The 14,097-nt window shown below is 45.0% G+C and overlaps 1 protein-coding gene across 1 annotated transcript; it reads right to left on the bottom strand.

The window, feature by feature from the left end:
* Window positions 1-2,170: 2,170 nt before the first annotated feature.
* NGB (neuroglobin) lies at window positions 2,171-13,637 on the bottom strand. Its single transcript, XM_081866944.1, has 4 exons — window positions 12,441-13,637; window positions 6,235-6,346; window positions 3,271-3,390; window positions 2,171-2,562 (listed from the first exon to the last, which is right to left on the bottom strand). Exons 1-4 carry the CDS (start codon window positions 12,542-12,544, stop codon window positions 2,416-2,418), a joined length of 483 nt encoding a protein of 160 aa, XP_081723070.1. The 5' UTR covers window positions 12,545-13,637; the 3' UTR covers window positions 2,171-2,415.
* Window positions 13,638-14,097: the final 460 nt, after the last annotated feature.

The raw sequence follows: 14,097 nt of genomic DNA, 5'->3' as shown, positions 1-14,097 counted from the left end.
GAACCCAGAAATAGGCTTATTTCCTCCCCTGCTGCTTCAGAGAACTAGGCCTCAGTCACAATGGTTATAAGACTGGCTTGCAGTTTTGTAACGTCATGGGACACACAGTTGTTTAATACAAAGCTCTGCAAATAATTTCAAAAACCCTAGTTTGAGGATTCAGGTTCTCTTTTCTAGACAGCATGAAATCAGTGCATTTAAACACAGTTCTTACATTTGTGCAGGAGAAAGCATTTCTGATGACAAAAGAATGTGACCGTGTCTGGGTCATTAATATTTGTTTTCTCAATTGCTACTTCCGTGAAGCAACTTTCTGTTTGCCTCTAGGAATTTTAAGTTTTATCCAGCTATTAGCACTCTCGCCACCACCATCATTCACAATAAGTTTAGGGTGAGGGATAAACAAAGGAATCTGATCTACTTCCACAAACCTAGAGCTGTTTGAAAGTGTCTTCCTGAGATTGGGGTATTTGAGCAGGGAGGAAGAAGGGATAAATTGTCAGAGGAACTAGAGCCTCTATCCTCCCCACCTGGGTTGTGAGTATACAAAATATGTCACTTCCAATACACCCACCCCAACCCCAACCCAAAAATAAAAATAAAAATTGAGAAGGTCTGATCCCGCCAGGCTAGTGCTCAACATCTAGGGAAGAACTAGAATGAGAGGGGGGCTCATTGGCTCCACCTACAGTTGGGCCTCTCTGTTTTCTGCCCCAGGGGGCACCAGCCATCCCTGCTGGCATTGCCCCTTTTGTGCAGCTCTCAGCACATTTCAAAATAGCTGTCCCTAGGCTGCTTTGGAGTTTAAATAGAGAGACATGATGGAAAACTCAGAAAAAGAAATTGCTCACGAAACAGAAAAAGGCATGCACCTCCCGACAAACACTGCAACAAACTCAAACACATCTCTGAACTAAGCTTTGACACACTACGGGTTCCCCTCACACGTGAACCAAATTCACGATCGCGAGTGGGCAGTTGTTGGCACTTCGTATGGAAGCTCACATATCGTATATAAATCACAAGATATGACCGGGTAGGACTTGCATTTGGTCTGTTGATCATGTGTAAAGCACAAGCAAAAAAAAAATGGCTTCCCAGAGGCCCAGTAAATTGTTTGTCACTAGTTCTACTGGGACAGGGAGCTCCAGCCATAGGCCTAATTAGGGCTCCCAGGCCTTGACGGTTGGGCCTGCTAAACTGTTTTAGGTGAACTTTAGCTACCTTTCATGGGCCCAATGTCAACCACTGGTCGTTCTCTACCAATGGTGACAGTGGGACCATTCACATTGCCTAATCAGTTTTCCTAGGCCACCTATAGGATAGCAGATTAAGTGGAGGAACCACAACAACCCCTGTCAGTCACCAAGAAGGACTGTCCATACCAGGACAATGCACACACCCTCTGCCTCCTCTCAATACAACCAGACCACCCCTGGCCCACCTGAAGTTTTCCTAGGGGCCTTATCTGCACCTAGATTGAAAAACAAGGGGTGGGGAATTTTAAATGTTCATCCACCACACCAAAAATTTTCTTTTCTAGGTTTCCTACTCCCCCCACCCCCAAATGGGTTCCAAAACAACCCCAAGAACTAAGTTGCTTTCATTAAGATTTGGGCAAAGAGCAAAGGAGGATTCTGTCAAGCACCTGGAAGGCTATACCAGAAATGCCTGGGGAGGGGAGGCAGCAAAGCAGTTGCCCAGAAATGGATTTTATTCTACAGACTCTCCTTTGGCCAGAATCCAGGATGAATTTTGGAAGCTTTCCCCAGGATAAAAGCCGCATCTGTCACTAATTTCACTACAAGATTTTATTTCCACATGCTCACGGAACTGGCAGCTGCTGCATTCCCACTGGCTTTCAAGTTCTAACTTGTGGCCAAGCATTTCAAAATCCAACCATCTAGCAGCTCAGGCATACAAACAGGAGCCTTACTGTAGAATTAACCCACTTTAAAAGGCAGGGGGAAGCTACACTGCTTGGATAATCCCAAGGAAATGCACACACTCCTGCTTAGCTTCACTGAAACAATCGCAGGCTCACAATCTCAAGGGGGGAGAGCTAGTACAATCATCCTTCTGTGCTAAGAAATCTTTGTAATTACTCTTCGAAAGGCAATGGGGAAATAAAGAGAATGATAGCATGCCTTTTGGAAGGAAAGCCGCTAGCTGCAGTTGGCATTTCAGCTTTTAATTCCGGCTTGGCTCTCTTTTGCCCCCTGCAAACAGATACGTGGAACTGCAACACTGAAATAGGGGAGCGTCATCACATTACCACAAGAAAGATGGGGAATGCAAGAGTAAAACGAGAAAGAGAGACAGAAATGTTGAGATTACTCTGAAATACACAGAGCTAGAAAGGCAAGCTTGCTTTCTCCTCGGAGCTGTTCCCCCTCAAGCATCCTGGGTCCAGGTTTATTCCACTTTTCTGGGAACATCCCAGCCGCAGCTCATGGCTTTTACCACAATGCTGTACAGCTTGGTCCAGGCCTCACGCACATTCACATTGAAAGCAGGACCGTGGCATTTTTCCAGCATATACAGCAAGGATTCGCCCACAGCCTGCAAATCAAACAGGAGACAGCAGAATCAGCATTCAAAAAGAAGCAGCTCTTAAGGAAGAGGTGGGGGTGATTTTCTACTATCTAAAAAATGTAACTTTACTTTCAGAGTGATGGTGGAGGCACACGCCCTCCAGGTTCCAAGTAATCCTCTCAGTTTGGCTCTTACTGGCGCTGTCAACCATTATTTATCCCCAGTTTGCCTAACAATAGACTACCTTGCTTTTTACTTCTCTGCCTCAGAAGAACTTGCAAGTTTTGTTTGGAGCTGGAGGCTGAGCTGAGTAATGGCTAATGAATTTTTCAGAAAGCTAATCTCATCCAATCTGTAAATCTCCTCCAGGACTATCTCAACTGCAGACGTCGTAGTTCTTATGTCACCCCAACTTTCCCTTTGCCATGCACCCCTCTCCTTCATCCACCCAGGTCTAAAACAGCTCAGAAGTCTGCTCACTTATTTTGTGACTTATTCAGACCATGTCACTTATTTTGTGACTTATTCCCCTCTTCACACTCTCCACTGGTTTCCCATCCACTCTGGGATCCTGAGCAAGTTTTTTGTCCTCTCAAAACCCTTGTTCCTCCTCCTCAATCTGTACTGATTTCCCAACATGTCCCTTCCTGCAACACAAACCTGGAAAGCTGAGGGAAGAATTCAAAGCAAGTCAACAGTGCCACAGAGACATCTCAAAACGAAAAGGCTCCTTACCGAAAAAGACTCCACCTTCACACCAACTGCCTGGTGTTTCTTACCCAGGTTGGCAAGGTATTCTTCCAGGCACTGCAAGTTCTCCAAATGAGTCACGGCTGCATCTATTACCAGCATTACCTACCAAGCAGACAGAAACGACAAACAGGACAATCTGGTACTCTAGAAGGCACTCTAAAAGCCTCTGAAAGGCTTGTTCTGGATATCTCCATAAGCCTAAGAGCTCGGGTCAAGACGAAAGGGCATGCTTGGAGAAAATCTGTATTTAAACACCATTTATATCTGTCTATTACACCAATCCTGCCATTTAGGGCCTCCAGCAAATGTTGCAAAACCCTTATGCAGAAAGCATGTATGTGCAAGGAAAAACCTGGAAACCAAACCCAAATCACCTGTGTATTGATCTCCCATACACTTACCTCTTCTAGTAGCGTTTACACATGTTGAAAAGCTACAACAGCCAGTGTGGCCTGCCGAAACAGATTGACATGGTTGTCCATGCAGTTGTCATGACTCTCAAGGGACACATCACAGTGACACATTATCTGGCAGATTGGTGCTACAAGAAACCTTACTGCCCAATTTTAAATTCAACCCTCCTGGCTGCTCTGCCATTCTTCCCACCTGCATGAGTTTTGATTTTGGGCAGAGGGGAACTCATAGCCATATAACTAAAGCTGATTTCCTTGGTAACAAGCCCCCTTGATATGAATGGGATTTACTTCCTAATAGGTGCGTGCCCATCGGTGATTTTGTAGCCAAATTCAATAGGGAAAGTCTACCACTGGCAATTAGCTATGATAGCTAAAAATGGAGCTTCCGTACCCAGAGAGACTATAGATCTGATTATCAATTAATGGAACAAGCAAGAAGGGATGGTTCTGCTGTGCCCTGCCTCTAAAAGTCCTTAAAGGCATCAGTTTTGGAGCAGATGAGGGTGAACTAACTGGTGTTTAATCCAGACAAAATAAAGGCAATGGGTAGTTGAGGGTTTGGTGTAAGAAGCGCTGGTGTTCTGCTTCTTTTGCACATAATTGCACTCCTTTAAAAGTCAGCCACAGCTTGGGAGTACTCCAAGACCCAGCCTGGCAACTGGATGATCTTGTGGCTGGAAGTACCTTTTTTCAGCATGTGTGTCAGCTGCATCCTTCCCTTGAAAAGCCAGGAGTAGCCAGCTATTCATGCTGCGGTCACTTCCAGATTGGATTACTCTAATGTGCTCCATGTGGCTCAGCCTTTGTAGTTCATAAGCTTTGAGTGGTCCCAAATGCAGCTGCCAGAATGTTTACAAGACCTGGCTTCAGTACAGCAACTACCAATTCATTTCTGGGCTCAATTCTAAGTGTTCATTTTAACTTTTAAAGGCCCAATTGACCCGTTACTAGAGCATCTGGAGAATTCTTTCCACCCACATGCCTAACCTTTATGATCATCTACAGACCCTCCAAGTGTCCCTATTTTCCAGGGACAGTCTTGGATTTACAGAAGCTGTCTCAGTTTCTGATTTGATCCTGCTTTTCCTTAGGACATCCCTATTTTCACCAGAGAAATGTTGGAGGGTATGGATCTACTGAGGCTCTTGTTGGATGTCTCCTGGCCTACTTGAGTCTGAAGCCTGGCAGGGACAGGGCCTTTTCAGTGTTGGGATACAGACAGTTGAACACTATGCCAAAAGAGGCTCACCTGGTCCCATGGCTGCTTGCTTTTCAACAAAGCAGCTAAGACTTTCCTTCTTCACCAGGCTTTTTAAAGATAGTGTTTTCTGAGGCTGATCTTTGACTGCTACTGGTTTCTGCACCAACGCCATCCTCTTATTTGCTTGTCCAACAGACTGTTTGTTTCAACTAAATTTTAGCTCATCTCTCCACAGTTTGTACTCTGCCACCCTATTTCGCAGAAAGGCAGGACAAAAATGCTGAAAAATAAATAAAACCTGACTAGCCATCCTTGGGGGTAGGGGAGAGCTAGACTAAACTTGTTCTCATTTAATCTGACAATCTAAACACCCTATCAAACCACCTCATTTATTTTATTTCTATATTTGTATTTCTTTCCTGACTTTCCAACAAAACATTGTCCAATGCAGCTAATGAAAAGAAAATTCATCAAAAGGGACAAAGTAAAACAAATTAAAAACATGTCATAATCAAACACCAAACACCAGGCATGCAGCAGAAAACATTCTATTAAAACCAGCCCACAGCTAGATCAAAAGTCAGTCCGAAAAGAAAGGTTACTTTTACCCCTGTAGGGTCCCTTGTCTCAATATTTTCTTAACACACCCTTGGGTTAAGCTCATACTTGTCCTTCCTGCTTGCTCTGCTAAGCTAAATCTAATTATTTAAATGTGATTAAACTCATTCCTAATCTAATACAGTTAATAGATTTATATTAGTTTTTAAAATGCATTTTCTGCACGCAGAAAAGTAATCAGGATAGATTCATGCACACAACTTTCCACCCCAGGTAATTTTTTTACAGGTACCTCTTAGACAACAGTGGTCCTTCATGTCATACAAGTAGTTCAGATCATCAAAACACTAGGCACCAATTAATATTTCCCCATTCTCTGGCAGTGTAGAATAAATAATAGCTTGTTATAATTTTACTGACTTTGTGTTAAATGATACTTCTTGGTGAAGAGGATACACAAAGGGCTGTTGGGGCAGAGCAAGAGAGTTTTAGGTTGCATTTGTTGACTGCAGTTTTTATCCCAAACTTCCTCCAAGCATCTCAGGAAAACGTGCAAGGTCACCTGTATACCATTTGATCCCCTGTAACTGGCCCAGATTTACTCAACAAGCTCCTTTCACCCCAAGAGCTTCATGGAAGAGTGGGGATTTGAATCCAGCCCTCCCAGGCCCTAGCCAAACACGCTAAGCAGGATACCCCACTGCCACTTGCCAGCATAGCCTTTGCTATAGTTGAAGACAATTACCAGAAGGACTCCTTTACACCTCTCACCTTTCTAATGTGTTCCAGGAACTCAGGTGATGAGAGGCACTCCTGAGGAGTAGAGAACTTCCTGCAGTTGTACTGGAAAAGGGGCAAGAGGTCAGGGTCCAAATCAAAAAGCCTGAAAGACATCAACCCAACAATTATTTGGCCTCCATACAAATCGGGCAGACATCCCATCCCATCTCTCTTTCCCATCCTCATGGAACATCTTAGCTCCTGGGGAGGCCCAAGAAAGCAAGCCAGTCACAGGACAAGGCTGATGTCAGGGGAGGAAAGGATGTCTTCTTCCTCTCTTGTACAGCCTCCCCTCATGCCCAGCTTGCCTTCAGGGAAACAAACCAGGTACAACAGAGGACAAGGAGTGGTACTCAACTAGGTTTTATTCCAAAAGTAGACCTATTGAAATGAATAGGCTTTAGTAATATTCATTAATTCCAATAGGTATACACAGAGTAAAACTTAGTTGATTGCCACCTGGGCATTTTTCTTCTCTCGGTACAACTTCACCTGTCCCTTTACAATTGGTTTCTGGAAAGAAAAATGGAGCCCCAGCACAACTCTCAGGCACTATCTCTGTTGTCTTTTCGGTGCCTGCTAAAAATGTTCCCCTATCAACAAACATTTCAAATAGCAATCTTTCCCAATCTCCATCTGTATTGGACTTATTTTAAACAAATTTTAAAATGCTTTAATTGTTTTATCACTACTTCCCAGTCATTTGAGGTCTCCCTGCAAGCACAGCCTGTCCAGGAAGGGAAGGCAATGCAAATGGAGGTCTGCCAGCGCCCCTTTCCCCTTGCTCATCTCATGGTGCTCTTATGCTTGGAGTGGGACTGAAGCCAGTTTCTCAACTGAGTGTGTAGAAACGTCCCACTCAAATATGTGTTGAAGAAATGGGGAAGGGTCCATTCATTCCTGGTATAAACAGCAATCTCCATTTATCGTGCTGTAGCATCACACTGCTAGATCGTAGCAATAATAGGGGGTCGAAGACGCTGTTTTAGAGAGACAGAGACAGAAAGACACGCAGAGAGAGAAAGATGTGTGAAGTGACAAAGACCTGGATAGCAAAGTAAATCTGAGAACATCATAAGCGTTTTGCAAGAGCACTGGAAGATCGCCAGCACCAAGCTTTTCTCTAGAAAAAAAGCTGAGTTTAGCACACACCATTTACTCCACCACAGGCGCTGTAAGTTACCACCCTTGCACAAAAGAGCATAAGATGCTTGCTACTGCAAGTGTTGAAAACATCCTCAGTTCTTCTCGTAGCAATGTCTTGTTTTGTTGTCTGTTTCCAAACTCCCTTCAGTACAATCTGTTCTGCCCTTCCACGCCCCCACCAACATATACAGTCATTATACCCACTAACCACAGTCTCTTAACACAACATTCAAAGGGTCTTCACCTCCAGACTGCATTGAGATTAGACTCTCCCTTCTTCATTCCCTGACACAGCCCAAAATCCACATCAGCTTTTCGTTGCCAGGTTGCATTTCACACATGCATGTCATCCCTGGTGCCCTTTCAACCCTGCCTGCCTCCCTAAGCGCATCTCTCTGGTAATTCACCTCCTAGATTGACAGGAACCCTTTTTTCTATTTATATGGTACACATCTCTCCTGACTAATAAGGATGAACGAGAATCTGTTGCAATATCGTTCCATATACAGGCCTGAATTCTGCCCTCTGCTATCCGCTGAACAATTTTATACAGTGATATAAAACATGTAATAGTATCTGAAAGAATGGTTTGCTCCATGCAGGAACTCAAAACTCGCAATCCTTCAAAGTCAAGGTAATGCAAGAGACTGGTGTCGTCCATCAGACAGGGGCTATAAAGCAGTTTGCAGCAAAATAAAAAAATGCAACAAAGACTTCATAATACTACCTGGCAGCATGAGGAGAATACCGGCCTACCTCAACAACATTTACAACAATCAGTAGGGTAGGCCAGTATTCTCCGCATGCTGCAGAAGGGAGGCTGAGAGTTATGAAGTAAGTAAAGAGATGAGATTTGAACCAGAGCGTTCCTCGCTCAAACTCTTAGCAGCTACGCCACAGAATGTAGACAGTCCATTTAGGCCATCATAGACAATGGTCACTGGTAGGCTTGTGTTTTGTCACTTTATCTGTTTTTTTAAACAAACAACAACACATCTATGTTCATTGCAGTTGTAACATCCTATTAATAACTTTGTGTCATGCACAAGGTAGCTCTGTCACTGACTCTAGAATAATCTAAACAGTACCAGCCTCACTCCATATAATTTGCTTTCCTCTATGATGAAAAATGCCTATATTCCTAACCACAGCTTTCTGGATTTTAACTAGAGGATGGTTTGAATGCATAAGAGGGTGCATTTCTGACTGCTGACTTTCCACAGAAAGGAGTGTTTTCCAAAGGCTCTCTTAAAAACAAACACAAAGCCTATGTATGCAATGTTCGGCTAACCACCCCCTCTACATTTTTGTTGATACTCTCAACACACTTGAAGGGGTTAGTGAAGCAAGACATCTCTTTGGAGACACCAAGCCAACTCTTCCTCCACAAGTTTTGTTGTGTTACATATTCAATAGATAAACTAGCCTTAATAACGATTTCCATCATATTGCACAATACAGTATAGAATTGTCTGGAAGGGTTCTAATTTCCTGGTTCCTGCTGAAAATACAGGTGCTACAATGACCATTTCAGCAATTGCTGGAAAAGTTTGCTAATTTTAAATTACATACCTTAGTTAACAATTTTACATTTGAACTCTTGAAGAACCCATGTGAACACAATTCAGCCCTGCTAACCTGTCGCTTTCTCATTTGTCTACTCCTTCTGAAGCTTTGTGCATCCCTTCCAAACTTTTAAGCACCCTCTGAAAATTTTGTCTTCGTATTCATTGTGTGGGTCTTATTGCATTTGGCCCAGAGAAACAAAGTTGTGTGTTTATGAATTAACTGAATGGAGCAGTACTACAGCTATTCAGTTTCCCATAAGGCATTTTTTACTGAGAAAACAATAATCATAGAATTGCAGAGTTGGAAGGGCCCCTAAGAGTCATCTAGTCCAACCCCATGAAGGAATGTCTATACATTTTTTTTCCTTTTTCTTCACCCTGTCCCCAAAAAGGCCACTTTGCATATCCCCCCCCAAATGTTCTCTTTCTTTATTGATTTCTCTCTCTCTCTCTCACTAGTGTTTGTCACCCACCTGAGCCCTGAAACAACACCAAGTCCAAGTCATTGTGGAAAAGGCAAATGGTGACTTGACCAACACAGATCCTGCAGCCATTTGTAGTATCAGCGCGTGCGCGCACACACACACACACAAACCCTTAGTAGAAAAGAAAGAAGCTTTGCTTCCATTTCTCACTGCCAATAGTCAGCCCCACCCCTGAAAAATTACTAAAGAATAATTTATCTTCCCACAGGAGAAATCTCATAAACAGAGCAGAGAATTCCCAGAAGCTTCTTGCACGCCACTTTAAAGGATACCTTACCTACATTGCATTGCCCATTTTATATTACCAGCTCCACCCATCCATATTCTACACAGGGAGCTGGAGTTGACTGTGTTGGACTCACTGGCAGAGGAAGAGGAGTGCGGGAGGAGCACACCGTCCCCGACAGTGAAATACTGGTGGGGTGCCATCGCGGCTGCCCCCCTCCCCGTGGATGCACGCCAGGATGCACGCCAGCGCCGCCCCCACCTGCTCTCCGCCCCCCCCCCAGTGCCCGAGCATGAAGCTCTGCCACTGGTTGGACTTTGATTCTTGGAAACTAAAACCTAACAGTCCTGAAGTCAGACAAAGCAAGTGGAATTTCAATGGACAGGCTGCCATCCACCACACACAAGCAGCAGATAAACAGTTCTGTTCTCTGTGTAGGAGAAGGGATCATAGCTCAGGGCTAGAGCATACTGAAGGCTGGAGGTTCAATTTATTATGTCTGCAATTAAAAAGAACAAAGGATCAGATAGGAGGTGATGTGAGAGACCTCTGCTCGAGATCCTGGACAGCCACTGCCAGTCACGTGTCGACAAGTACAGAAATGATCTGACCTTGTATGAAAGGCAGATCTAGGGGAGCACAACAGGTTTGGTCACACCAGGTGCGAAGCTTCTGGGGCACCGCAACTATGACATCTAACAGAAGGCGAGGGGACACCGGATTTTGGCATTGCAAAGGGCCCCCCTGAAAATTGAGATTCCAAGATCTGTCACTTGTATAGGGCAGCTTCCTAGGTTCCAAATCCCATTCTTCACACTCCTCAGTCCATGTTGAGCAAGCCACGCTTACCTGCCTCGGTTTTCCTGTCTATACAATGGAAACTTAAAGAGTGGCTGGGAGCAGGTGGGTGAACATTGGTTGCAGAGCAGCCTCTGTACAAACCCCTCTGTGAATGGAGAAATAAAGTTTGTTGCTTGCTATAAAATCAAGCACAGCCTTCCAGAGGCTCAAAGCCTTTGTCCCATCTGCGTCTCCCAGCTTTGTACTCCTCAGCTTCAGGGTTAATGGCAGGCACCCGGGCACTCAGCTGTTTTCTCGCATGCACCATTTCCTCTGCCCTGGGACTGATCCCGGAATGAATCAAGCCTCTCCCCAAGGGCCAGGCCTGGCCTTGGCTCCCGTGATTGCCATGTCACATGCAATTAGGAAGCCGCTCTGATACACTCTGCAGAGCTACTCCCTGATTGAGAGAAAACTCTCATCTCTGCCACAACTGCAAGAAGATATCAAAGGGAAGACTTAGAGCTCACACAACCTTCTTCCTCTGTTCTTGGTCTGTCTTTTTAAACAGCTTGCTGGCCTTTAATCCTCATGGAGTTTCATATGAAAATCACATCAATACTTGCACCCTTCGAACCCATAGAGGTGCTATGTTGCCCAAGCTTACACCAAAGTAAGCCTTCGCAGGACTGCACAAGCTCTTTTCTCTGTCTGGACTCATCTAACGCTTCATTTTCTGAAATGAAAAAAGTCCTGCTGGAACTCAAGCCTGTCTAGGAGTCCCCTCTTTCTGTCCCAGAAGCCTTGCAGCACAAGCCTATATGTGTCTGTGACTTACATTCAGGTAAGCTCATACAGAATTGCCACCTTAACTATTCATCACATATTTACATGGGTTTGTTGTGACTGACTGGTGTTTATTAAAAGGCGCTCTGCACATGCTCGGTGGCACTTGTTACTTTGCATATTCTAGGAATACTCTAGGGAACTGAAAGCAAATATTAGCAACAAGCTCTAGCTCAAGTCAAGTCCTGGTGTCTCTGGGGGTAAAATGTAAGAAAGAGAAATTATTTAATTAACCTAATTCAATGCTGTTTTATTTATATTAAATCTAGACTTCAGTATCCTTTCTAAATAATGTTAAATATTGTCTAGGCTTTTGTCTTCTATTTATTTTATTTTATACAGCTCATTCCCCTCCCCATATATGTATGTACTTTTGTTTGTGGTTTAATTTTTTATTTATACTGGGGGGGGGGTTAGAGAAGATGGAGGCCCCTCTCCCTCATTAGAAACTAACTGAAACCAGCCCTGCACTTCTGGGACAAGAAGAGCCCCAGCGACCTGCACATAGTCTCTTCTCAAGCCCAGGCACCCACATGAAACAGTGATATATAAATGGTTTAAAAAAAAAAAACAACCCCAAGCTAATTTAGAAAGAGAGGCACTTTACTTCACCTATTATTACACTTTGGCTGCACAGGAAAACACTTCCATGTTGGAAGCAAGTCTGTCACCTGTGTCATATATAAATCACCTGCAAATAACCAAGCAGGTCTACACTCGCATAACCAATACACGCGATCTGCCCGCTTCCCCGCCACCACTTCAGACTTCCCATCCCTGTGATGTGTGAAGCGGACCAAACCCCTGCTAGAAGGAGCTCGCTCGTTCCCAGTAGAGATTCACCACCAACAAAGCTAAGCATGGAGACTCTGGGAATATGGAGCGTAAAGATCGTGGCGGAGAAGGTGGAACAAAGTTTCTCACCGGAGTCTTTCAAGCTGTGAAACCAAGTTGGGTCAAGATGGTCTGCTTTGCAAAGGACCGTCTCCACTTTCAGGCGTCGTGGAGACACACCTGGCTCTTTGATTCTCCCGGGCAGATCCTCGATTCCCCCTTACGATCTTCCTCCTCTAAGGCATCTGGCCTCGCACGTGCTCCCTCCAAGCAAGCCCAGCCCAGCCTGCCCCTCTCCCTTCTCCCCCTTACCTGGTAAACAAGACCAAGCCGTGCTCGATGGGGCTGCTGTTCACTTTCTGCCAGCTCTCTCGGATCAGCTTCTGGTCCGCGCTGGAAAGTCCGTCGCTCTCCATTTTCCCGGAGAGGCGCAACTGGAGGCGCAGCGCCGCTTGGAGAGCAGGAGACGCAGCCGCCGCCCCCTCCCGGACGCGCGGCGAGGCTGGCTGTGCGCTCCGAGCAACAGGTGGCGGCCCGGATCCCGCGGCGATCCCAGGCTCGATCCGCTGGCGAGGCACTTCAGATCCCCCTCGCGCTCGAGACTCGCGCTCCCATGGCGGGATCGGTTGCGCCAGGCAGAAGCGCCGAGTCCGCGCCTTGGCTACTTACTCCTTAGGGCGCCGCGTGGTGGGCTTGAGGAAGAGCCCCTCGCCTGGCCTGAAGAGGACTCCGAGTGCCCCGGGGGGACGCCATACCGTTGCTCGCAGCAGCCGCAGAGAGGGTGGGATCCTGCCTTCCTCAATCCCGGGTCTGATCTCCGAGGGCCAACTCTGGCCTCGCCTCGCCGCCTCCTCGCCGCGGCAGCACCTTCCCAGCTCCCAGCAGGAAGATCAAGGCAAGAGGAGCTCTTAAAGGGGCAGCGCCCAACTCAGGCTCCGACGTTGCCAGCCTCCCACCTTTAAGTCAAGGGAATCCAGCTTTTCCCCCAGCCCCCACTCTGTGGTTTTAACAAGTCCGAAACACGTAAGTGAAGCTTCCTGCATCCCTGCCCAGAGAAGGCTCGGAGTCCTTCAGGAGTCTAAAGGGCATGTTCACAAGTTCAGCTTCCACTGGTGCAAGCATCCTAGTGTTTTGATGCATGCTGCTATTTTTTAATCAAGGCTGCAGTCCAGCCATGTTTATGTATGTGGATAGGACAGCGCTTCTCAGGCACGCATATTTCCGCACGGTGACAAACTACCCAGTATGCTGTGATCAATAAACTTTAATCTCTCTTCTGCAGTCAAAAAGGTCTTGGAAATATTGCAGAAATATCTCCTTCCAATATTTTGGACAGAAAGATTTTGATATGCAAGTTGAAGAACTCCAAATGAAAAAGATGTCATCAAAACCTTGAACACTAGTCACACTTCAAAGCTGAACCTGATCCCCAAAAATCAAATTATTCTATGGATGTAGAATAGCTGCCCAAATTCTGGGGAGGACAAAGTACCATCATGAGAAGGATGGCACCTTAAAATATTAGAATATATAGAACTTGCCAGCATGACAAATAGATTAAGAAATAAAGATGATAATTTAAAAGAGAACTGGATATTAAATATAGATTATATGGGGAAATATTACAGCAAGAAAATAACTGGCTGAAAAAAATAGGCTGACAAAAAGTACGCAGCAGTAGAGAGGTTATAACGTGGGATAATATAATGAAAACAACTTAGTAGAGTAAGAAAACGCAGTTGAAAAGATAGCTGTTAAGAAACCAAGGAAAGAGTGGAAGGGGAGTAAAAGTGAAGGTTTATGAGAGTCAAATAAATTGGAGGAATACTGTTGCTACCCAGCAACCAGTATTGCCTCAGCACCTCTGAACACTAAAGCTTTTTTTTAAAAAAATAATAATTCCTCTTCCAATGGCTAAAGAAAATCTTCTTTTTGTCCACGTAATCCATACATAATTATAAGGTGCTGT

The sequence above is a fragment of the Podarcis erhardii genome, assembly GCF_964252035.2.
Source record: "Podarcis erhardii genome assembly, chromosome: 1".
Taxonomy (NCBI): Eukaryota; Metazoa; Chordata; class Lepidosauria; order Squamata; family Lacertidae; genus Podarcis; species Podarcis erhardii.
The sequence above is the reverse complement of the archived record's forward strand: the minus strand, read 5'-3'. Positions and strand labels throughout refer to the sequence as shown.